A 26,731-nucleotide genomic window follows, 5' to 3' on the forward strand; every position below is an offset into this window, starting at 1 on the left:
GACCTCCGATTCTAACATCGGTTTTACATATAGTTCTACTTCTAGTTTATCTGAGTTGTGTCTGATTATGATATCTAAAAATTTGACTTGGTTCTTGCTAGTATGGGCAGTAAATTTTAAGTTTGTATCTGTCAGGTTCAACCAAGTGAGGGATTCTTGCAGGGTCTGGTTCCCATCGGTCCAGACAAAGAAGATATCATCTATGTATCGGGCCCAATGGGAAACAGACTCAAAGAAAGGGTTAGCTCATTATATATGAATTTAGTTTCATAATGAGCCATGTAGATGTTGACTATCTTGACTTCTCGCAGTGACAATGTGTTCAATCGAAATGGCAGCTGTGGTGCTTGATTTCACAATTACATTTATGTAACCCTCCGCAGTCTTTGAAGTGGTGCCAGGGCATTGTAGAGGCACTCATGAGAAGTTGTTGGCAGGGTTCTGATCTTTCCCTGCAGGATGCGCAATGATGTAGTTGTACTCTAGTAATCGCATATCCCAATGTTCAATGCGAGTGGGCATTTTTGCTTTTGGATGGTCAGTCAACAATGCTTGATGATCGGTCACAAGCATGCATGGAAATGTTCCAAACCCACACCACTACTAAGCTTTCTTTCTCAGGTTGTGAATGAGCATGTTCAGCTTGGGGCAAATTTGGCTTGCAAATGCTGCATTACATTTTCAAGCATTTGGGTGTCTGCTGGGCTGCTCAAAGAAGGGGCCCAACCCGACGGGGCTAGTGCCAACAACAACTTCAGTATGAAGCTTAAGATTAAAATATGCCTTTTCAGTCGTGTTCTCAATAGCTGGTTTTGATATTCTGGGAGCTTTGCTTGCATTCATGTGACCAAAAATCCCATTTTATTCAAGTCTCTTAATAGCATACTAATAGTGGCAACGTCTTGTATTCATCTAGAGCAATAGCTGGACATGCCAGGGAATGAACGTAACATGGAAATGTCTTGTGCAGTTGACAGTGCTTGCACCTTAGCTGGTTTTGGGGTCATGCCTCATCCGAAAAGATATGGCCAGAGAATTTTTAACTGTCTTATGGAACTCATATTTCTCAGCATTCAAAGTTAAACCGGCATCAGCAAGCAGCTGAGACACTTGTTTGAGAGATTGGTCATGTTCATTCTTTGTGGCATCGAAAAGCAATAGGTCATCGCTGTAATTGAAATCATTCATGACAGTTTGTATGATACATCAAATGACCTCTTGTAATAGATCTACAGTTGAAGGCACACCAAAACTTAGTTTTTTGTAATGGAACATACCAACATGTGTAGAAAAGGTTGTAATGTACCTGCAATTCTCCTCAAGTTTCAACTGAGATCCTTTATTCAAATTCAGGTGAGAGAATACCTTTGCACCATTCAATTGTTATTATGTCTGCAGTGTGTGGACCTGGATGTTGTTCTCTTTCAATTGCTTTGTTCGCTTGACTTATATCCATGGAGATGTGTACAGCTTATTCACTGTTTTTTTTGGGTACTACCACTATGGGAGAAACCAATGAAGTTGGACCAGTGGAATGCTACATCTCATTTGAGTAAGGATTTAAGTTCTTTTTCAACAGCTTCTTGTACGTTAAGGGCAAATAATCTGTTTCTTTAAGGATGTCTGTCCTGTTGCTCAATGAGTAATTGGGCTTTCATAGTCCTGAGCTTTTCCAACCCATGAAACAATGAAGGCAATTGGCTTACTATTTGTGATGAGCGTGCATGTTCTAGTTCACTGATATCAGTCCCATATCAGAAGCTGTGCTGAGGCGAGTAAACAGTTGCTTGGCGCTGTACTTTGCAGTACATGAATGGGTGCTTGTGCTTTTGTTGTCTTATGCTTCATCTTTGATACAAATAAGCCTTGACTCTTTAGGGGTGTTGAAGCAGTGCACGTATAAACTTTAGTTTTCAATGACTTGAGTTGGGGCAATGGAGACAGTTCATTATACTTCTCCTCTGGCATAATATTTATTGATGCACCACTAACAATAATGAAGGGTATTGAACAACTATTGACTTTTAGTGTGATTTCCGGACAATGTTTGAATGTCTTTGGTGCTTTATCATGTCTACTACTCTTGGGCCAGTGTTTTTCTTCACATTTGGCCAGTCCAACATGCACATGTTTATCTGAGGACAACATAAACATGGCACAACAATCTTCCTCACTTTCACTTCATATTGATACAGAAGAACTATTTGACCAAGATTTCGATTTCAATTGGCTGTTTGGTGTTGATTTCCCTCAGCTGTTCAGGTTGCTTGGCCTCATGAGCGTGCATCGAACGTCGTTTCTGGAACATTCGAGCAGCCATTTTGTCTTTGTGCCGTGATACACTTTTGACTTTGCCTTGCATACAGTCACAAAATGGTTCTCCTTTACACAGCTTTTGCAGATCTGCCCAATGGAGATACTTTTGCCTTCATTTGGAAATGAAAATCCACACTTGAAGCACAGCTTCTTCTATAGCGAAATCACTCTGGGTTTCTCTGCCTTGCGCTTTGAGTTATTTCTCACGTTCGTAGTGACTAACTCTGAGCACCTCTCGCCTCCATGTCAACAGCACGTTCTTCAGCTCTGGCTACCATAAGAACTCACTCTAGACTCCGGGTTTCTCTCCGCATTCTTCATCTGAACGAAACTGACAAGCATCAGTCAATCAACTTGAGGCATATAGCTTCCTCCTCATTAAATTACTTGAACTTGGTGTTGAGCGTGTCCAGTTTCTCAACAAATTTGTGAATAGTCTCACCAGCTTTCTGTCCTTCTTGACTGAAGATGTACCTTTCTTAATCTACGTTTTACATTGGATTCAATTTGAGATTTAAGGCTGCTTTGTATTGACTGTACGCAATTTCATCAGCTTGTGCCATTTTCTTTGTCTTTTACACCTTCACTAGCAAAATTCTTACAATGCTTGTTAATCTTAATATCTGCTTCCTCAATCTCCTCAATGAAATCATCAAATGTCTCTATCCAGGAGGTGCATTTGTCGCCAATATTCAACTTTTTGACAATAAACAGCGTGGTGGTTTGCAGAAGGTATTTGTGGAACTTGCTGACCTGGAGAGTAGAGTTCTCTCCGCTGATTCGGGATCTTGTTTATGCAAACAAATCTGAGGCCTTGTGATGTGCTGACCTCTGGATCATCTTTCAGGCTGACATGAAACATGACCCCTTTCTTGGTCTCCATTGGAAAAGCAAACTTTAATGATTCCAGTCACCACTCTCTGCTTTCTGAACCTTGGAGACATTTGGAGTTGTTCTGAGCCCCACTCGGTAGCTTTGGTTTGGTGCAGCTTCAAGTTTGGACAGCTCGGCAGACACAATCCTGGGTGCTTTCTCCGGAGTCACTCCCTCCTTTGCTGCGGTGTGATGACACTCTTTACTCCGTACTGGTAAGCAATTGACCCTTTTTTGGGTATCACTTTGCCTGTAGGCGACTCCTTGAGCTGTCCGACACATGGTTGGTCTCTGCCTCTCAGCGCGTCGGTTTGCAGTGTTCACACTCAGTATGAATGTATGGCTTTGAGTTGTATAGTAGATGAGTACTACTTTGAGTGACATTCCAGCAGGTTTTTTCAGTCAAGCTTTCATTACCGGCAAATGCTTTCCATGGCACTGGGACTGTGCTTTGACTTCACATACTCCAAATGTCGATTCCGCACTTCAGAGGCACATGTGGCATGCACAAGCAACTTGATGGACCACTGTAATTTCTTTGGGAGAGCATTGTATCTTCTGGTTACTTATCCCGTATCTTGTGGCCAGTTGTAGCATCCTTCCTAGCCAGGGTACTCTCCAATGACTACACCACACATGGAGTTTAATATAACTGAGCGTGTAACCGCAAGCTCGACATTCTAAACCTGCATTCACTTCACTGCACTCTAAAGCTTACGTCACATTTCTACGATGTCTATCAGAAACCATAATGGTTCCGTCATTAGAAACTCCTAAGACACTATAACCCCTATTATTGTAACTGCGATCTTTCACTATAGACTCACTATTGGTGGATATGTGTGGTATTCAGGGTCATATTTATAACATTTAGCATATAATGGAGGGATAATGTTTTTTAAACCAGAGCTCTTAAGGTTCCTAGGTCTACTGAGGAGTAATTCATCTAGTTGCTTTCTATTCTGAGATTTGTAGCTCTAATTTTATGAAGGTATAACCAGGACTACAAATCCAAGAATTCCTACAAAAGCCAAGACTGGATGAGCTGTTCACACAGGGACCTGGAAAACATCAAAGCTCAGAAAAAAAGGTTATTTGATTATGAATAATAAGCATCTTTGGCTGTGTACAAGCCCATTTGTGCCCGTCGGCATCTGGGATGTGGCCAGCCATGCTGCCCGTTCGGTTACAAAAGGTGAGACGGTCACATTTTAAATACAGCAGAACGGGGCACTTGCAGCTTGCCCCTGATAGCATCTGTGTAAAAGAGCGCTGAGAAACACCTCGTGCTGTGTGGAATGTAACTTTAAGCTCTCTCGAAACACATTGACACGCGCATTTGGGAGTGTGCGCGCAGAACTAGCAGGGCAAGCTCATGGTTAAGGCAGCCTTCATAATGCACGCTCTATTCAGAAACGCGCACAGCACCTCTTTCACCTGTTAAATGATGAGGCTCTTCACCTGAGCTTCAATACTGAAACCTGGCTCACCAAAACCTCATCCGGTCATTGCAATGGCCATTCCCAAGGGCTTCAAGATTATCAGATTGGACCGGAAAGAGGGGAGTGGAGGCGGTCTAGCAATTGTGCTGAAGGACCAATAGGGCTGCCAGGGATATGAGTTGGGGGAGTTGATGGGAGCTGAAGCATTGGGCTTCTGTATCAACTTCTCTAGCGTTGTGGAGAAGTGTGGCTCAATGGTTAGAGCGGCAGACCCTGATGCAGAGGTCTGGCCCGGGACCAGGGTTCGATTCCCGCCTCGGCGGGTCTTGGGCTCAATTTCCCCGGACCTGATAATTCTCGCCTCGGTGCCTAGTCTAATCATGGGTCCCACTCTGTGACTCTGGGCAATAGCTTGCTTAATCTCCACAACGGCCCCAGCAGCGCTGTGGATGCCTGGCTTCACCTTGGGGGTGCCCAGGAGTGGACATTTCACAGGAAAGCCAGGATGGGTTCCGCAGCGGTATGAATACAGCGCTACGAGGCCTCCGGGTAGAAGTGCGCTATATAAAATACAAACATTTACATTTACATTTAGCCAGCATGCAATAGCAGGAGTCTTGATATAAATACTACTGGGTCCAGCCAGTGCCTTCTTGAAATCTTTGGACAATGCAATCGCTCACCTGGCCTTGAGATACTCCCACTTCATGGTCCTAGGTGATTTTAATCTACACTGAGGATGGGGAGGCGTTAGAGTTTATTAAATTCATGAACCAGCTAAACCTTAAACAATTTGTGGTGAAACCTACCCATCGAAGGGGGGGGGGGGCTCATCTTAGATCATGCTTGCTCCAATGGGGAGATACTATTGGAAGACCCTCATCGTGTGATCTGGTCAGATCACTTTGTGATTAAGTTTGCCTGGCAGACACTGAATGAACTGAAACCGCTCTCTAATGAAAAGATACAGAGGGTGAAGGCCTTTAATAAGATAGACCCCCTTGAATTCTTGAAGAGCCTAGCTTTTTGCACCCTTGAGCTGGCTGGGTAAATTGAGGGCGATTCACTAAGCTGTTATAATTGGATAAAAAAAAAATTGCTCAAGAGTTGGCTCCCACCTTCCAGCATAGAGGAGGAAGAATCACCCACTCTAAGCCTTAGTTGTCCGGTTCCTTGAAACTGGAAGAAAAAAAACTGCAAGAATTTAGAACGCAAGTGGAGGAAGGATTATAATTTAGCAGACTAATCTTTAAAAAAGCTCAAATAAACTATTATGTGGCTATCCTAAGAACTAAATGCCTTTAGTATGAGGAGCGCATTGTCTGCTCTGGTAATAACTCTACAGAGACCCCAGTTGCCTGTACTCACTCCAAGGAGGCTTCCAAGGAGTGGTGTGAAAAGTCCAAACAATCCTGGCAAGTCTAGGCGCTGGCAGAAGACAGGATTTGGAGGATGAAACCCCTATCATAAGGAATTCGGCTAGTCTCCCCGAATTAAATGCCTTTGAAGTCATTTCTTTGGAGTATTCACTCCACGCTCTTAAGTCACTAAAATCAGGCTCCCCGATCAACCCTTGCACCCCCAAATTGTTGGTTGCAGGGCAGAAGTTATTAAGCCTCTGGCTAATAAGCTGCTTAACTTATCCTTCGCAGCTGCCAAAGTGCCCAGAGGTTGGAACCAGGTGATGAATCTTCCCTTGCTTGAAAAACCTTAAGCAGATCCCACCTCACCTGACCACTATAGGCCCATTTCCTTACCTCCAGCCTTCTCTAAGATTCTTGAGAAGCAGGTGAACAGACGGCTATTGAGGTTCGTGGAGCACAATGAGCTCTTTCATCAGGCTCCATCAGGTTTCAGGGCCTTGCACAGTACTGAAACTGCACTAGTCGAGGTAGCAGAAGCTATCCGGGGCACCCTGGAAACAGGGGGTAGGCTGATACTGGTGCTACTGGACTTGTCGGCGATGTTTGACACGGGCTGCATGCCCTTCTGTTAGAACGGTTGCTTGAAAGAGGAGTGACCAGATCAACATGGAACTGGCTAAAATCCTTCCTGGAGGATAGAAGCCAACAAATCTGGATCTCACCCCCTTCTCCGCCACTTCTCAAAAATTGGACACTGGGGTTCCTCAGGGTTTGGCACTGAGCCCCACGCTGTTAAATATTTATCTTACACCTTTAATTCAGTTATCAGATAAACTTGGTGCAAACGTTATCCCCTATGCAGATGATACACAGCTGCTCTTTTCCAAGAATAAGGGGAGAGAGGCAAATTGCTCATGTAAAATCCTGCTCTCTTCAGTCTTCCCCTAGCTGGCAAAGGCTCAATTGAAATGCAATGATGACAAAATGGATATTCACCTCTTTGGGGACTTCTCCCTGCAGTTTTGGCTTTCATTCTGGCCGGACGATGCACCCCCGTAGGCTCCCCATGGTAGGCTGATACAACATTTGGGGATATGGTTTGATGACCAGTTGTCTTTTGGGACCCAAATCACAAAAGACTGGTTGGGACCTACTTCGGAATTCTGAGAACGCTAAAGAAATGTATGCCGCTCTTTCCTCTCATGCTAAGACAACTGTTATTCAAGCACTTATTACGTCCCGCATTGACTATGGCAATGCTTTGTAAGCAGGTCTGCCAGGATATCTCCTTGACAAACTCCAGGTTATCCAGAATGCAGCAGCTCCTGCTTCTCCTCGCTAGGAAGGAGACAGCGAGGCCTCCTCTTCGGGATCTCCAGTGGCTTCCTATTGGGGAAAGAGTGACGTTCAAAACGGTGTTGCTCCATGCCGCCGTGTACCGCAAAGGTCCCTCCTATTTGAGCTGCAGATTCAGCTTCTACAATCAGTCGAGGCAACTGCGATCCTCAAATAAGCTGCTGGTCTGTACACCTAGGATTCACAGACCGAGAGCTGGCGGCAGATCGCTTTCCATGTTGTGTGCTGTATCTTGGAATCCTCTTCTGCTGGATTTACGCTTTGTAAGCGATAGTTTTATTTAAAAAAGCTGAAAACGTGGTTCTTTAAACTGTGCATGTTCCCTGCCTAACCGTACTGCAGGTACTGCACTGGGACACTTTTTGGAGACTCTGTGTGCACTAGAAGTGCCTTTATTAATAATCATGCTATTTTGCACTTGAAATAAGTGAAATTCTGGGCCTGGCTCTTATGGTTCATAATTAAAAATATATATATATATGTGCTCAGAGCTTTGAGGTTACATTTTACAGATGCACTGTGATGGGGAAGAACTGCCCCTGTCTTTAAAAGTTTTAGTATGAGCAACACAGAAACATTATAATTGGCTTACTGACTAAAATTAAAGTTGTAACCGTATTTGTGCTCGTTCTTTGACTCCATTCACTCCACTACAGAATTTGACTGGATCCACACATCAGAACTGCAGTCAAGGGGCAAGGTACGCCCAGCCAGTTGCAGCTGTAGATCCCTAGGTGTGTGCTTAATTTAAACCAGTCGGGCATGCGGGAGAGTCAAGCAGGTATGCTACCATTTCTTCTTCCACGTTCTCAAGAGACTTTAGCCACCATATTTTCTTCTTCCCTTTCTCAGTCTTTTTAGCCGTTACAGGAAAAAAGAAATGTATCTCCACGCAGGCACCAGGAACACGGTCCACAAAGCAGTAACTTCACTGGCTAAATAATACAAATTCCCTGGATGTGCTCCAGGCTGGGGATTCTAGGTTGTGATGGTCCAGGTGAGCTCCGTTAACCTGTAGCTTGCAGGGAGTCCACCCTTTATTCCTCTTGAAGCAAGGTCCATGCAAAGGGCTGTAGTTCAAAATAATGCAGCAGGCGTAGTCTTTCAGAATGCAGGGCCTGATGGTGCAAATCAGGTTTCCAGCTTGGCAAGCCACCTTCTGCATTTCAAGCAGCAGATGTGAGATGCTCTGCACCTCACATATTTATTCAGTATTCTCTGGGGTCAAGCAGGAGAGCACTCCTATCCAATGCAGTGCAAGGCAACACTCCAGAGCCAACCACTTCCTCCAAAGTGTGGCATCATCTTCTCCCAGAAAGCCCTATTTCTCAAATTCAATACGGCTGAACTTGCAGCAGAGGAGCAAGAACTAGTTAAACCAACCCCCAGTATGTGTCATTTCAATAGCTCTCCTCTCCCCCTACCATCAGCAAATGCCTGGCATCTGGCTAAGTCAGGGGAGCTGGTGGGTAGATGGGCCTGGCATTCCCTGCCTATCCTATCCTATCTCCCTTTGAAGCTCCATGTTTACGACCCCCTCCACCCTGCTCTGACATTCCTGTCTAGCAGAGTTCTCTCGAAGAGAAAGCCTTTCCTGGGTGCCACTCATCACTTCATCAAAGCAGCCTGGCTAATCCTCTTAACTCTGACCAATCAGGGGAGACTACAAGAAGGCAGAATTTTGGCTTCCAGACAGTCATAACTTATTTTCTGTATATTTTAGGATACATTCAACATTAGCATATTGTTGGATGTATCAATGCCATCCTCCTAAGTCCTTAAATTATATTTTCCTTTGATTCCTACTAATAGTTGTGCGTTCATAAAATATTGCAATGTTATCCTATGTGTTCGGGGATCAACAATGCGGAAAATTAAATGTGCACTTTCTCCAACACCAGGGCCTATAAAAGATAATTTTATAAGGACCCTGCTTATAGCTAAATGACCCTCCACCCCTGGGACACCTAGAGGAGACTTTAGGGGTCCTGAATATGCAACAATGTAGATCCTCACACCACAGTGCTCATAACACAAGTCGATTTTGGGAAGCACTTTACTACAATGGGGGAAGTGATATGTGCAATTTCACTATCCCCAGGGTGCATAAAATCTCTTTTATAAGGTTCCTCCTTATAAGTACATAACCCCTCCCCACCCCTGGGACACCTAGGGGAGACCCTGGAGGTACAGGATTTGCCAAAATATTGTAGTTTTATCACTTTATGAGTGGCCCTACCCCCAAAGTAGAGTTTGGGCACAATTTACATTTAAAAGCAGTGCTGCAAAACAGGGCTGCTTTTAAAATTATCTCCGGCTCTCAGCAGTGCACACAAGTGCAGCAAAAGCTGCTGGCTTCTAAACTGTCATCCCTAATATATTCTAGTGACTTAAAGGTCGTTTTAATCCACCTGTTCTATTATGTACTAGGGCCTTATTGGGTAGGTCATGCCAATCATAGGGGTACCGAAACACAGTGTACTCCAATGTATGTGTGTTTTTTCACTATAACAGTGGGTGTTTTCAACATATCACTGGGCCTGCCCAGCGGAACAGAACCCAGGGCACTCTCAGTCAGAAAACCAGCATCCAGGGGTCTCAAATGGAGCAAAAAGTGGGGGCACTGCAAACAGGTCCTGATTTCAAACAGTATTCGTTGCTCGTCTTGCAAGACTGTTGCCATTTTAGTCAGGTGGCAGTTGCGCTCCTAATGACACTCGCCGACCAGATTCTAGAGTTGAAAATACATTAGCAACATAACAGTCCTCTGAAGCAACAAAACTGAACTGCCCACCAACACTGGTCCGCCAAGGCACAACCTCTTAATGCATATTCTCCCACGGCGTGAAATCCGACTCTCTGAACCCTACTTTAACAATTATTATATTCAAAACAAAGCACCTAGGTTTTTAGTACGGTTACTTCTAGCATGGACGTTCCTGTGCAGAAAGTGAAAAAACGGATGGGGAATGGACAGCTTCCACATTCGAATATTCATGGGAAGCGTGGCAGGCACTGGAAGCCATCTTGAGGTGGAAATAATGAACTTCTAACATGGGTAAAAGTTCTGTCATCAGAGAGCTAGCGCTCTGCATGACGGGGGGGGGGTCTGAGTAATGGGCTACATAGGAGGTGCCTCTGGTGATCTTTGACTGGGTTTGCCAGTTGACCCCATGTCAACAGGACACTCTCACTCCTGGACTTTGTTTTTACATACCTGTGCGTTCTGGGAGTTGTCTTGGTTCGTTTTAGTTGAGCCAATTGGGACAGCACATATGATGACCATGATACGTCAAAGCAAAGTCCGATCATGGAAAAATGTCCCTGTGACATAGATCCACCTGGTCTGGTCGTACTGCCGGGGGGAGGGGTGGAGCGGAGAAGGACAGGAGTGATACGGTGGAACACAGGTGCCGGCTGTCCCACGCCTCCTGTCATTATTGCCCTCGCTGTTCCCTGATTAACATCTGCTGTAATAGTCAAGTTGCATATAAAATATAGTCCATTTTCCTTTCTCTTTTTAATCGACCAGTATAATGTATTGCACTCCCAAGGGCAGCACTGTTGCTTCATCTCAGAAAATCACTTTACATGTAACTGTTTAGAGAAGCGTTTATTGATTAGTTGTTTAAGTCCTAGTGAGATCAAAAATGCTTGTGAAAATTGTACATTTTTGGCTTTTGTCTAGATCAAGTTCTTGGTTGCTTTTTTCAGCGTTACCGCTTGGATGCAATGTTGAGGTCTTTGCAACTGATGACCCAAATGCTCAAAACGAAGCAGAGCAAGAACTGCAGATTTATGAAAAACATGACAACTTACTTCATGGTCCACGTACCAAAAGGTAATGATTGGACCTTCCATAATGCTGCATGGTGTTAATTTGATATACTCCAGAAAGTTTCTTCAAATCGTTTCCACCAAATGAAAAAGCAACAGAATTGAAATACTTAAAGTTTCCGAACTTACTCTCTTACACAACCACAACTAAACACACACATTTATCAACTTTTGCAAGATAAATTAAAGTGAAAAAATAGCACCTATTGACGTAGGCCTTGCAATAATAAAATTGAAACATCACAGCCCGTGGCTGCCTTGCATTGGTGGTGTGTAGGGTTTCTTTTGTTTTGAAAGTCCTGCATGGCCACCAAATTTATAACCAACGTGTTGCCCATCATAGAAATGTGAAAAACGACACTGACCATAGTATTCCATGGTAGTGGGTTGGTTAAGAGGCGTTGGCCTCGGGGGGGATGCAGCACACTACATATGAATTGAGGTAAGGAAGTGGCACTGTCTGGGGTGATGTAGTGTCCTCTGAAATGAAAACATCCAAGGTAAGACATGAAAGTGGAGAAAATGGAAAACTAAAGGACTTGTACTCCTTTTTAGGCGGATGTGCCTATGTGGACAGACAAATGCAGTTGTTCACAGAGTAATAGAGCCAATGGCTTAATTTGGTTCACCCTCCTCTGCATACATTCATGTGTGGAAGCAGAATGCTTCAGCCATTGGTTCTGCTGCCCTGTGGCATCTGCCTGCATAGAGCAAATCAACGGTTTTGTAGAGTGGTTAATCAACACCAAACCCTTGCCTACTATAGTAAACTGTGAGATTCCAAGTAACCAAGGATCCGTACTAGTACAGTGTAACAGCAACCCACCCTGAAAAGCCAATTGCCAATAATGCAAGCTTTTCACAATACACAAGTTGGTCCTACTGGCTACTTCCTCACTTTTTTTTATTTCACATATAAAACCTATGGGATCTAACTTCATGTTTCGCAATAAACCAATACAGCCTATAGCCTTTACAACTGGCTCGGCACCATACCCAACATTGGCCTACTGACGTGCACATAAGCGGACTACCATTATGCTATAGTTTTAAATTACACATCTAAACGAAATTACACCCCTCTCCGAATGATCGAGCAAGGTTTTTCACAGTGAAAATCTTTAACTCCCAGAACTACAACCCGTAACACAGTATGATAAAAACAAATCCACTATTAAATGCCTATTGGATCTAGCAAATGATTTTCACAATAAATAAGCCAGGCCTATTGCCTTTGTTATAACATTTCATAATAAACAAAGTAGACCTTTGGGATTGAATGTGACTTTCTTCATTGAACCTTTGTCAGAAAGCAAAAAGCGTTCGCTGTCGTAGTCCACTACAAAACATATGTTGGTCATGCCTTTTCTGTATCGTTGCCATACAGTGGATTTCTCTCCCATTGAACTTGACAGTTGTCTGATCTCTCGACGTTTAGGAAAGCATTATATACATGGCTGTTCTCTCAGCGTGATTAATTTCTTTGGTTTGCTGTATTTCAGTTCCAGCACTTTTATTTTTCCTTGTGTCTGTTTTCCATCAGCACCGTGATACCCTCCTGAGGGTAAATGATGCGCTTTACAAACACATACAATTGGAATGCAAGCACTATTTCAGCAGAAGTGCTCAACTTTTGTCCAATCCAAACCTGTGCTCAGAGAAAACATGTAGGTGGAATCGAAGACCCTCTCCCAGTAGTGCATCTGAAGGCATTTTTTCTGTGACCACGTGAGGTCTAGTGACAACTGCACTATCAAACCAAAGGTCGAATGCTGTACCTTTGTGGTCCCATCCAACAGGAAGCATGCAATTACTGTGAAGCACACAAAGTGGCAACTTTCACTGTCCAAATACACTGGTTTCTTCAGAGTTTAACCTGGCTAAACATTATCTGCTGTGCACTCTCCAGTTGCACACACTGCGTATAAATGTACAATGATCACAAGCTGTCTAGTTTGTAGAAATGATGACCCATGGTAGTCTGTGGAAAAGTAAAAAGTTGCTTATCCTGCTGGGCAGGGCGAGCTCTTTGGAGTTGTCCAAGATGCTTCTACTTGAAGGGTGTTGGGTCCTGCATAACCTGCCTATTCCAGTAGGGCTTTGTGGAGGTACGAGGTAGGCTATCCTACTATTTTACTTTTCTCATTTTTTAGGATTAGACTTGCAACAAAAAAACACCATGATGTGCATTGTTTCTGCCCCCTTAATTGACTGCCTTACAAGCCATATCATTCCCCGTTTTTAATTAGTTTCTTTCAGCATGAATTGCAGCTGGACACAACCCGCAATCTCCCATAGCAAACATTGTTGATGACATCTTGTGGGTTTCTAGCACTAAAGTGCTAATGGGCAGCTCTTTTCCCATGAAAGTGTGACCCCTAGCAACATCCCAATGCCTTCTGAATAGAACCAGCAAGACTCTATGCATCATAGGCCTTCATCTTACCCATTAATACATGTTCTGTGGTTCTGCCATTATGTCAGTGGCTTAGAATGCGATCATGGCCCAGATCATGGGCGTAACAAAGGGAATAAATAGCATCCGAGAACAAGAGCAGATGCTTGCCTGCCTCTGAACCAACTCAAACTTTATTCGGAAGGGATTCTTGCAAGATTTGAGGATATGAGTTGCAGATGCACACACTGGCCTGTACCCTCCTCTCCACTGTGGCGTTAAGTACCCATGGAAATATTTTCTAACCAGCACGACTCGGGCATGGTAGTAGGCCAGCCACACCTACAAATTCCGAACCATGAGGAGCTTTTTAAAAAAGCAAAAAAAAAAAGCATTTAACCAACATTGTTGTGAAGGATCACTACAACATTGTGAACATGGTCACTGTGTTGTAACAGCACTTTGAGGGAATAGATACTATCAATTCGAGATATGTTCTCTCATTCAAATTTCTGTCTGATAGTGGAGGGGGTCAGGGTGCGAAGTTGGAAATAAAGGTGCAATGGGCAATAGATGTATTTTAGAGCCATACTGGCCCTAAGGTTGGTGATGAATGATTTTAGTCATCGAGGTTCAGAAAGTGCAGATCGAATAATACCCTTTCAGCCTCAGGCTATAAGGAACATATATATATATATATATATATATATATATATAATAGTGCCATTTAAAAAAAATATATATATATACTATACCTTGTGGTAAATTTCTTTGAATTACCTCCACAATAGAGGTAACATACTGCGCACCAAGGTGGTTTCTATAGTACCGGATTCAGGATAGTTGGCCCCTAGAATGGAGCATAGCACTGCTCCTATGCTCTTCTTTAGACTCTTCATGTTACCCTCCAATATTCTTCTCTGAACTTCAATTCTGACAAGTTGTATGTCAGCTGAGGGCTGGGTTGCATGAACGGCATATATCTGCTTTCTACGACGCTTTCTTATCCTCAAAAAAGTCCATTTTTGGAAGTTCGCATTAGTGCTGCACATACCCTGGACTAGCTCTACAAACATTTTAGAGTTTTTTTGTTTTTGAATGTAGGAAATTCTAGTTCATTTTCCCAATAATAATGCAGAAGGCAAATCCATATCTTAGTCAAGGAGACAGTTGAAGACTTGGAAAATAACTTTGACTACGCATAAAATATCAAACAAAGCTGAAATTACTTCTGATAAGATTCGGAGGGACCCTAAAAAATCTCTAAAAGAATCATGGAATACCTACTAAAAGATTAAATTAGAGGTTTGGTTGGAGAACAAACCATGAAATCATACCTTGGCAGAAAATTGCACTGAAATCCTGTGGTGCCATTTGAGTGCAACGCTATGCAAGTATGGATCCATTCATGTTAGTGTTATGAGATGTAATTCACGTGTTCAACTGCTGCTATTCATGATCGAGTTCTCGCTAAATTGAGTCTATTTAATGAGTGTTGTGCTTGTATTTTTTCTTTGATAGAGACAAGGTTGTAAGCATGCAATTTATTCGAAAGTATATCCATGTGGCTAAACTGGTAAAGCCGGTTCTAAGCCAGGAAGCGGCGGACTATATAGCTGAAGAATATTCGAAGATCCGCAGCCATGATCAGATGAATAACGAACGTGCAAGGGTAAGTATTAATTCATCCTATCTTCCTTGATGGTTTTGGCAATTGAGCAGCTCCTTTTTGTTCCCCTAAGAGCGACCTCACAAGTGTTGCCAATTTGTGAACCCCAAAAATAAAATGTTCTTATGCGCACCATTTCTTGCTAATAAGTTTTTCCAATGAAGCAATAGAAGATAACAGTTTTATCTGTGCCGCTATTATACAATGGATTTTAAGTTGTTTTTAATATCTAGCAAGGGTTGGAAACAAAACGTATTACACTTTATCTAGAGCGCCACTCCATATAAAGTTTGTGCTTGCATACACCCTTGGTTTATTTATTTTGTTATCCTTCTGGGGAAATGTGTATTTTGGGAGAAGAGGTAAATTCGTTTGTGAAAATGTACAAACCGTCATAGTGAATTCTGCACTATTCCCAAAGTAAAGCTTAATGTTCAATTTCCAGCTAATACGGTCAACATTCTGTCACTATGAGCCCCATGTTTACATTGGTGTTGCCATCATGGCAATCCATTTGTTTTTATGGCTTCAGTAAAGCACTTTGGTAACCAGAGGGATTCTCCAAAGTCCTTTAAAAGAATGAATGAGTGGGAATTACTAGCAGAGTACTGGTACTAGAAAAAACGTTATGCTTCATAGAAGAGGGGGGTTGGACTTTGGGTGTCTGGGTCGTTTTTCAGCAAGAATTTTTACAAAAGCGTCCTCTGGGAGTATTTTGTATCTGCACCTTATCTCATACTGATAATCAAAACCACATACATTCAAAACCTAATCATAACAACCACCTCTGAACCTTGAGGCTGCAATGTATTGGCACAAAACACTTGTAATTAGTAAAGTGATAATTGTAATTTATTAAAACAATATATTTTCCAAAAAAGTACACAGTTAAAAACAATTATATCCAAAAATCACAATGAAGAAATTGCATTGCATTCAATATTAAAACAAATTCATCATAGTTAAAAATAATTCCAAGAACATAACACGAGAGTTTAAAAACGGACAGTAATCTTTGTCATGAATCGCCACAATCAAAAATAGAATTTATACACATGAACCCTGATGCCTTTCAAATCATACACATCTAAGGTAATGTTCATACAGATGGATTTGTGGCTACAATAAGGGCATTGACGTGTTTCGAAGGTTTCTTCACATAGCACCTTCTTTTTCAAGACAGTAGTCTTGTTACTCCCTTTCTTTCAAAATTTGAGGGGTTGATGAAAGGTCTGCCCCAGAATACTGCAAAAAATCTAATCTTAAGAGCACTTCAATAAAATAGTCCAAACTTATCAGTATTTTATTCCACAAAATCTGTACGAGAATAGGGCATCTGATGCAAAGAGGCGGACCAGCCCTGGTTTTAAGATCACAACAGCTGCCTCGTCCCTGATCCGTACTTAGATTAAAACCAAATGTTTATAGGCCTATTTAATCAGCTTCCTCTGTTCGTTTTGGCCAATGTGTAAAATATTTTTTTTTCTTCAGTATGTTCCTCAATAGGAATTCCTTCAAACTCTTTCAGAGTGGAGCTTTTTAGATCCGGCTCTAAAAAAAAAAAAAAAAAAAAAAAGGCGGAGCTTTGATACGTCCGTCCTGGTGCCTTGGTTTGTTTTTTCAACATCACTTAACTCATGAACTCCGGGTTCCTGATATGCATAGATTTAGCACCATGCAGAGGGTTTTAAATTCCAGTTTCTCTGTAACTGGCAGTAATTTGCTTGGCATCAAAGCAGACCGTGTGGTCCATTACAAGGACCGGAATGAGTCAAAGATCTGGTTTATGTGAGGATTTTTAGGTGGAAGAGCTCGGCCTGTTGCAGTGATCCATACTAAAAGTTTTTATGGGAATGATAGGTTTTCGGAGAGTATACGAGAGTTGGAGGAATCCAAAAAACGTGATTGAGATTGATCACATTCTGCATGTTTGTGAATGAAGGACACTTCCGAAACCAAGATTAGCCCAGTATTCCTGATCATGCTTGAGAGTTGAGGTGGATGGTTGCTCCCCATTGCAGGAAACTGGCACAATCAAATAGCAGTACACCAGTGTCTCTAAGGTCTAAAAGTAAGATATTCAGGAAGGGGTGGGAGCACACTGCTGACCTCCCACCAGAGTTCGCCCCTTAGCATTATGGTAAATGCAGTTTGTAGTTCATGCTTAATTGTTATTTTGCTGGAGTGTTCCACCAAAGTTGAGCTGACGAGCTTGTGGAGATGCACCTGTGAGATACTGAGTCCTGTAAGAATTGTGGCAGCCTGCTCAGCCACCTCAGATGAATTTTTTTTGTTTTTTTTATCTATACTGATGATGGATAAAATCCAGAAACACGTCTAGAGATGTACAGCACTAACCTGCACCAACTTTGTAACACTCCAGCAGAATACCAAGAAAGCATGCACTATAAACTGCATTTACCATAATGCTAAGGGGCGAACTGTGCTGGGAGGTCAGTTGTGTGCTCCCACCCCTTCCGGTCTATAAGATATTACCTGTTATTGCAATTCATGCAGTGCTAATTAGGAACTATGCACTATTACACTTATTAAGACATTTACTGACTGTAATGTAGTTTCCCCGACCGTTTAGAAATGTTGATGTCGTTTGGTGCGGTCTGTATGTGCTTGCTAACCTTGCTGTTTTTTAAATGTGGTTATGAGGGCTGTCGTCTACGTATCGGAGAGAGCCAGGAAGAGTCTTTTAGATTGCACAGCATTCCCTTGAATTTAAACAATTGCTGTATTTTAACTGGTGAGTTGTATTGCAGCATAAGATCTGAACCATTGTAGTACAGTTTCTGTAATTCTGGCAGCATATTGAAGGGTCACCATGTTGAAGCTGTTGATAATGTGAAAGGATGTGGGCATAATCCAGTCATTGCTCCCTGGCAGTGATCCATTGTGCCCCCCCAACACACACACACTTTAAAAAAAAATATATATATTATTATTAACGTGGATTCTGTACCATGATGTTTTAAGCCCAACTAAAATCACTGCTATGTTTGTATGCACCATTTATGTAGTGCAAACCTAGCTGAAAGGCAGTGATGCGCTGTATAAGGCTAAGCCAGTCAACATGTGATGTGTGAGGTAGATGGTTTGTGGACTGTTACTGCATTATGTTCTTTGTTTTCATGTGAACAAACTTTTTATGTAGTAACCACAGTTTGACAAACCATCCACTGCCAAGATTTGTGAGAGTGCAATGTCTGGGGGGGTGGTGGCAACCCTTACATTTGTGAAGCAAAGATTGATATGCGTATTGAAAGACTAGCAATGTCTGTTACCAGGATTGGAGGGTAGCTAACATTTTGATTTCTTTGTAGGTCTTGATTTTGTGAATGGCACAAAAGTACGTTCAAAGTGGTGTTTTAAGTTAACTTTATTGTTCTGATTAGTGCTCTTTTTCATTTCATCACTAATCAAATGTATTTGAATTGTATTTAGACGATGCCCGTTACAGCAAGAGCTCTGGAGACCATGATCCGATTGTCCACAGCTCATGCTAAACTCAGAATGAGCAAAACCATCGATATTCAAGATGCTGAAGTGGCCCTGGAACTTGTTCAGTTTGCTTACTTCAAAAAGGTAATGTTCAGATTATAAATATTTCTTGTGGAATACTTGCACCGGGGCAAAAATTGATGTCTTTAAAATTTGATCTTTAGGTTTTGGAGAAAGAGAAGAAAAAAGTTGATGCTGATAGTGTAAATGGTGATGAATCTAGCCAAGTCGTCCCAAGCCAGGAAAGTGTAAGGTAAATCCCAGGTTGTCTGCGAAGGGCTTCTTAGAGAATTGTGTCAGCATGTTCTTAGCCTTTCTGCTTGTATTGTAGGAAGCCTTCTAGGGGAGAGTCAAAAGATGAAGATGATGCGATGGACATAAATGATCCGTACTCTTTCAGCGGAAAAAGCATGACCCAGGATTTAGGTACAATGTTTATTATATTTCTTCTTTCACTTCTAGTAAAATAGAGTCCTAATTTTACTCAAGTGGATCAATTGGTTTTGTAGGTTGATGGCTAATTTGTTTGTGCACAGTAAAGGGCAGTTTGTTCATAACGTAATGGACCTCAGTTGATTGGCCTTGGAAGGAGAAAAACTGGCTCTGCTTTTGCAGTATTAAAACCTGTGACCTGTAGGTAAACCACAAATATTAGCAGTGAGTGCTTGTCTCAGTGAGGTCCTTGTGCTGTAAATAACATATTCACTATTTCAGTGTAGTGTTCTCTGGTTAAAGTCAAAGGCTGTCAGACTAGTTAGGGTTTTAGATCTTGGACCTCATAATAAAAACTGATCTCCATAAGGTGTGTGGTACCACTGAGACTTGTGGCTTGATTAACGTAAGCACAGTCCGTTGCAAAGCATACATCCTATTCACATATACATACTATTCTCAGTGCAACCATCATCTGTAGCTGCACATTAAAAATTGATTGCAGAATCCTCCATTTTTTTTACTTCAAGAAGTACGTGCTTCAGTACTTCCAGGTTAGAAAACACTGTTGCTCTGATGTGAGCCAATCAGGAAGACTGGAACAGATCAACATAAGTATGGGTAACGCCAAACTCAACCCAGTAACTAAATCCTTCAGTATCCATTGCAGAAGACCTAGCTAAAGTTCAGAACTAGTGAGTTAGTCTCCCCAGCCTTTCATGCATTCACCCAGCGGCTCCTCTCCTATTGTGAGCAACACTTATGAGCAAATCTGAACAAATCAATATGACCCTCCCGTAACTTGCTTTGCAGAGGCTCAACTAGCCTCATCCCTAGAGCACATGTTGCGTACATGTGCACTACCATTAGTTTTCCCGGTTAGCTGATGGTGGCCGAAATCTCCAAAATCTGTAGTTTCTTACTCGTAATGCAGATTATTCTTAGTCTACTGACTTATTTCCAAGAGCAATCATAATTTTCTTTCTACTTAACCTTTTCCTATTCTCTTATTTCTGGATCACTGCATTTAGTGTTGCTTCCTTATTTGCAAAGGCCTCCACATGAATTTGCTCAGTTGCAGAGATGTGACCTTTGCCAGAACAGTGCCACCTCCTTAATTTGTCAGCTTTGTTGTATTGTCCGAATTGCATCGATCTTCTAGCAACAGCCTCACCACCAGTGGCATTCCTCCTCCATTGCCTCTACTTGAATTCCCAAAATCTGCATCTCGGTGCCTGTTCGTGAATTCTCTTGTGACTCCTTCATTGTATAGACTTGCATTATCCACTACAGAGTATTGTCTGTAGTCTCCAAAGCACTCCAGGAAGGCATTTATAGCAAGTGTGTGGTCGAGGGAAGAAGGGTGAGCTCCTTTTCTTCCATGCATTTGCTAGATCTCCTTTACTCTACCCATCAGGCTGTACAGTATTCATCCATCTTAATTTGTTCTCTCCATTCGGTCCTGTTCTGCATGTGTGCAGGGTACTAATTAATTGGTGCTCCTTCTCCCCGAGCAGTTTTTGCTCACCCCGATCATCCTCCAGGAACAATTTCCTCGGGTTGCCTTGATTTTGTTTAGACATTGTCTAGAAAGATGCTCCTTGCTTGAGATTAATCATGCAAGAATACTGTGGTGGAGAATGACTATGTATATTCTGTGGGTCCTTACATGTGTTGAGCCCCTCTGTCTCTTCAAGGTCTGCTTGAATGATTTTGTTGCACAGGGTACTGTCACTGGGTCATCAAGCCGCAGGGTCTCAGCATTATCCTGACAGCAGTGGCTTTCCTGCTGTGCAGGCGTGTTTCCTTAACTCTGCAACCAGTTTTCATGCTTTTGCCCATTTCTTCCTGGCATCACCCCCTGATCCCAGTTAACCGATTGGATCTTCCCAAATTCTTGCAAGCCCCCACCCTTTCGAAAACCATTCTACAAAATGCTTTGCCCTCAACTTACTCCTCGAAAGTTAATAGTGATAGTCCATTGCTTTGAGCGTAAAAAGACATCGGGTGGTCAAAGGAACCTGTATGGAACGTGTTCCTATACACCAAAAACTGCTTTATAAGCTAAATTCATTTTTGGATGGCAAAACTCGTGCTGCAATGTTTCCCATTGAGCAATAAAAAACAGTCCTTTTCTTTTGTCACCTGGCTCTGCAGTAGAGCTTTTGAGCTTAGCAAACCTTTAGCATTCCAACTCCTTTTTTTCTCTGCTACATTTAAGGAATGGTCAAAGAGCCTTTTTCTTGCAATTTGGTAATTTTTCATGGTACTCTCTCCTCCTGTATGGCATTTTGCTTATACCGATATTAGGACTTGTGAGCCTTCTACTGGATTACACCCCACGTGCATAATCGGTCTTCTGCTAGCCACACTTTTACTCCATCACCATATTTATCACGAGGATGCAGCAAAAAAATGATCCGAGCCGGAGAGAGCGTTTGTATTTCAAGTGGACAAATTGAGCGCTAATGCTGAAACTAATCAGCCTTTGAGGTCAACGAGCTTTGCTTCGTAGAGGGACATTTGCGCTAGGCATGTGCAGTTTTTCCCCACTAGTCAAAATATTTTGCAGTACCCCTGATACCAAATAAACTTACTTTTTGTAGGAGCATTTTCTCCCAAAATCAGAACACTCCCATCAATGACTTAATAATATTAGAATATACCATGCAATAATGGGATTCTTGCCTAATCACATTGCTGAAATTATTTTTTGAAACACAATGGGGTTGTAGAGGTGTGAGGATAAAGGTTTGTATAGTCGAGCCGGCTTTTGGCATGGGCGCGCTCGGCCCTGGCCCTGTGTGCCAATCTTTAGAGGGGCTCATGGAGCTCTGCATTAAGGTCCTGCAGAGGACAGTACCTTCACTTTGACTCCAGTGATTCTGTTTAAAGTGTTTCTAATCTTATTTACCTGCCTGATGGAGCTAAGCTGGAGGGGCTCTGGTAAAGTGGGGGAAGGAGATAGTTGTGTGCAGTGGCAAATCAGTGATCTAGCCAGCCAAGGACTGACCTGTGAAAAGGACACCCTGATGTCTCGTTTTGTTCACCAGCAGCAGCAAGGGTGGCACATTTATTTACGCCCAAGGTGCTTTCGGGTGAGGGCCGGCTCTATCTATAGGGTTAGGTTCCTGGTACAGGTACCTTTCCTGAGGCACTAATTCATGCTGGCAGTTTGCACTGTCAGTGTTGCGTGACCAAATGCGAATTGCTACCATAACACGGTATCAGTTAAGCAAGTTACAAAAACTGATCGCTAAAATACTAGGTCTGCCATTCACGATGAACAAACAGAAAACAAATAGATCAAAACTGAATGCCAGTGGTTAAAAAGGGGTTAAAACCAAATAAGCTACCATCCTCTTAATAAGAGCTTATCGAGTACCCAAGTTCATAATGGAGCTCATGAAGACTTGCCTATCTAAGACTAAAACAAGGTCTTTATTTTTGCAAAATTGAAAAATTCTTATACCAAACGTTGCACAACATCCCAAACTTAATACATTCCAATTAGCAGGAGTTGTAGTGGCATCACGGCAGAATTGGTCTAAAGCAGCCAAAGCCAATTTCGGACATTCTTTTACAGTCAATGGGCGAAGAAGCCAGGAGAATGAAAAGCATGTTTTGAGGGCCAAGAAACTTGGTGGGATTTCTAAAGATGAGAAAACAATGATTTTTACTATTTTAATAAACTTTATATGTAATTTAAAAAAAAAGAAAATGAAGGTATTAAGAAAGAGGCTTTCAAAATGCAAGAAAAAGTATATTTTTGCCTCCATATCTTATTTGTGGACTATGAAATCTACATTTCCTCTTTGGCTTTTTGAATAACCACACAGCACATTTCACGATTCTCCACTCACAAAAACTACTTAACGTTCATGTCCGAACTATTACACAGCATTAAATATTTCCAAACGCACTGTATTTGTGTTTTAAAGGTGCATTTCACGTTTCGTCACAGAGGCATCCGATGACCTTCATTATAAACTGGGGTATCTTCATGTAAACAGAGGAGCAAATATAAACAAATTAACATGTTTTTGTATTGCTTTTTAGCGTTGTCAGCTCGGATAACAAGGACTCCTAGAAAAAAGCCAACTGATATTGGGCAGGGGGCAATTAAAAAGCAATCTTTGACAGATAAAAGGTATGTTCAATCTGTGTTTGGCCTTTTGTGGTGAATTGAGTGTTTTGGTTTCTGGCCTACATACATTAAAACTGCCACCAGTGCTTCTGGGTTCAACCTACATTGGTTTTTAGTAATTCTTCGAAATAATGTAATCACGTGCACTTATTTGGTGACTCATTTTGCTTGGGGGCATATGTGGGTTTTGTAGGCATATTAGTATTCAGGTGGGAAGGAGCCTAGGTCTTGTGGTTGCACCAAGAGCTTGGTAAGACTCCAACACCAGCTTCTAAGAGGTGGGGCTTTGTGGTTCAACATGTGGGATAAGCCTAGTATTGTGCTCTGAGCGCCAATACACTATCTCCGCTCTCATTTGAGTGAGCACTGTCCTTCCCCACTGGCGAGCTTTTTTTTTTATTTTTTTTTATTGAACAAGGCAGTAGGAAGACATTGGTACATTACATTCTTCATCATTAGACAACATTTCCAAACAATATACAAGAGACAATCCTAGAATATACAATACCACAGCGAAAGTGCAAAAACTGCAATAGCGTACGACTAAGCGTACCGATATTAAAGTGCTAGTGCAAGGAAAACAACTGATCTAGTACATTGAAATTCCTATTATAATTTATACAAAAAACCGCCGATATAACGCGGCGAGGATATCATTGCAATTCTTAAAGTGCTAGTACAGAGACGTGCAAAGTTGGCTAATATAAAAACAGCTGATAAAAAACATCAAGATTACTATACGGTTCATAAAGTGCTAGTGCAATAAAGTGCAAAAACCGCCGATTTAAAGCAGCAAAAATATTATTGCAATACTTAAAATGCTACTGCAATGTCGTGCAAAATTGGCTAATATAAAAAGAAGACTGATATAAAGCATCAAGATTACTATTATACATCCTATAGCCTAGTATAATAAAGTGCAAAAACAGCTGATATAAAACAGTAAAGATATTGATACAATTCTTGAAGTGCCAGTGTAGTAACATGCAAAGTTGGTTAATAAAAAAAATAAAACAGCAAGAGACCTATTACAGTTCATAAGGTGCTAATACGATAAAGTGCACAAACAGCCGATATAAAACAGCAAATATATACTTGCAATTCTTAAAGTGCCAATGCAGTAACATGTAAAAATTGACTAAAATAAAGCAATAGTAAAGCATCAATTTCCTTTTATCGATTCCAGCTTCTCAAAATATTTCCAATTCCTTTCAAATCTTGCAATCGCTCCCACCCTACCTGCATAAGCTCTCTCAAAATAACATGTTCTTCTCATTTTATTAACCCATTTTAATTAACATGGAATCACCACAGATTTCCAATTTTGTAAAATCAAGGACCGTGCTACAACAGTAGAAATAAAAATAAATACTTCTGATTTATTGAACCTATTCCTTTCTTTACAAATACCAAAAAGGGCCACCTCTGCTTCTGGTAATAGTATTTTCCCAGTTGCCAGCTCCATATCTGCGAAAATCCCCTTCCAGAAAGATTCTAGCTTTGGGCAGGAGAGAAAAAATATGATACCACCCACCCTGACCCCTAGTTTTGCATCTAAAACATTTATTCTCACATTCAGGGAATATTCTCTGCAAGGCCTCCGGGGTATAGTACGCCAGCCAGCAAGAAAGAAAGGACATTCGCTTATAATTAGCTGCTCGGAGTGCTTTGTTTCCTAAACGACATACTACTTCCCAGTCTTTATCTGTAAAAACGCACTGTGACGTGAGGCATTTTTTTTTCTAGATGACTAACAATTACAGGAGATGATCCAGAAAGGAATAACTTTTTGTACCAAAATCCTATACTCTTATGTTTCTCCCCATATAGAGCTGTTAACAAGACATAGGGGGTTTGGATACTTCACCCAATCTCTTTTCTTATAAAATAAACCAGTTGTACGTATTCAAAAAACATAAGCCGCCTAGGATACGCACTATCTATAACCGTTTGCCAGCTAATTACCTTATTTTGAATAAGTAGGTGTCTTATTTCGCAAAATCTGGCAGATTCCCATTCTATCAGGTGATTCAGGAATATCTTGAGACCCATTTTAACGCATTCTAGTAATTTCAAATAAATGGAACCATCTGAACCGTGTTTTTTATATAAAAGCCGTAATCTTGATGAGTACCCTATCAATGTCTTGTATCTTGTTTTCTTTGGAAGCTTTGCCGTTTCCAAAAAGAAAAAAATTTGAGAGCCTGATTCCTCTAGCATTCTATCTAAAAAAAAAAATTGTCTCTTGTCTGTCTAATCCTTAGTAATCCTGCCACTATATCGAAAAAGGCTGCTTCATAGTATGTCTTAAAATGGGGAAGAGCCAGCCCACCTTGGTTTACGGAGAGTTGTACCACCGAGAGCTTGACTCTTGAGGCCTTTTTATTCCAAATATATCTTCTCATCATGGCAAGCTTATCATACAAATGATTTCTTCTAGCAGAGATTGTGTAAGCCTGACTTCTAAAGCAGTTGTGGACAATACAGTAAAACTTACATTTGCATTTAAGCACCTCAGTCCTCCATACATACCCTTTCCATAAATCTTTCAAGGCATCCAGTCTCCATCTCAATGCTGCCTGCACTGAGCTTCTTTATTCTCATGTTTTTGCCATCTGATCTTCATGGTGTGACCAACAAGGCTGGCTACATTTCTAGCTGTGGTGCTTTGTCTGAACTGAACCTTGGGATAATGTGCTTAATTCCTTCTAGAATGAAGTACAGACAATTGAGTAATACTTTTATTAATTTAAAACCTTACTGCAGCCTACGGATCAATCTAGCATTCTATATATCATACCTTATTAATCTACCCATACCCCATGACCCAACCTAGCAGCTCACCAAAATGAATAGCCATAAATTGAGTAAATCCCAATTCCAGGAGACGTTTGAAGGCTACAGCCGAGAAACCAGGTGAAACTTGCCTAACTAAGCTGTTACTTAAACCTTACTAACTTGGCATTACCTAAAAAAAATTAACACAAAGTTTAAAAGTTTGAGTGTATGAGTGTTCAAATAAATATTCAGAGTACAATCATCACTGCAGTATTTTACAAGTTGCTCTCCCTCCCTTCAAAAAAAGGCAAACCTCGAACCTTCGAAAATATAGTTGGGTATCTCGCTTAAACCTGCTCATAGTCTGTGTAAATGACAGTAACATCTGGAATGCTGCCACTCTCTATGGTCTCTGCGCTCCTGTTGGATCATCGCAAGATAACTTGACCCCATCACAAGAGAACGTGACCATGCAATCTTCTGCAGGTCTGATATATCATTTCCCAATCACACGGGGCAACATAAAAAATTGGAGATCTCATTTTGCACAAACTGAGTAATCTGGATGTCACTTGGCTCTAGAACAAACCTATTTGAATCTACCGTGTCTAC

The 26,731-nt window shown here is 41.6% G+C and overlaps 1 protein-coding gene across 1 annotated transcript in view; it reads left to right on the top strand.

The window, feature by feature from the left end:
* The window catches only part of LOC144827307 (maternal DNA replication licensing factor mcm3-like), a 213,928-nt gene that overhangs the window by 169,952 nt on the left and 17,245 nt on the right, over positions 1 to 26,731 (top strand). The window contains exons 11-16 of the mRNA XM_078685676.1: positions 11,066 to 11,192; positions 15,105 to 15,255; positions 18,706 to 18,846; positions 18,927 to 19,015; positions 19,094 to 19,188; positions 23,254 to 23,344. Coding sequence (XP_078541802.1) covers positions 11,066 to 11,192; positions 15,105 to 15,255; positions 18,706 to 18,846; positions 18,927 to 19,015; positions 19,094 to 19,188; positions 23,254 to 23,344 — 694 coding nt within the window. The remainder of the gene's footprint in view (positions 1 to 11,065; positions 11,193 to 15,104; positions 15,256 to 18,705; positions 18,847 to 18,926; positions 19,016 to 19,093; positions 19,189 to 23,253; positions 23,345 to 26,731) is intronic.

This window comes from Lissotriton helveticus, chromosome 4_1 (assembly GCF_964261635.1).
Source record: "Lissotriton helveticus chromosome 4_1, aLisHel1.1, whole genome shotgun sequence".
Taxonomy (NCBI): Eukaryota; Metazoa; Chordata; class Amphibia; order Caudata; family Salamandridae; genus Lissotriton; species Lissotriton helveticus.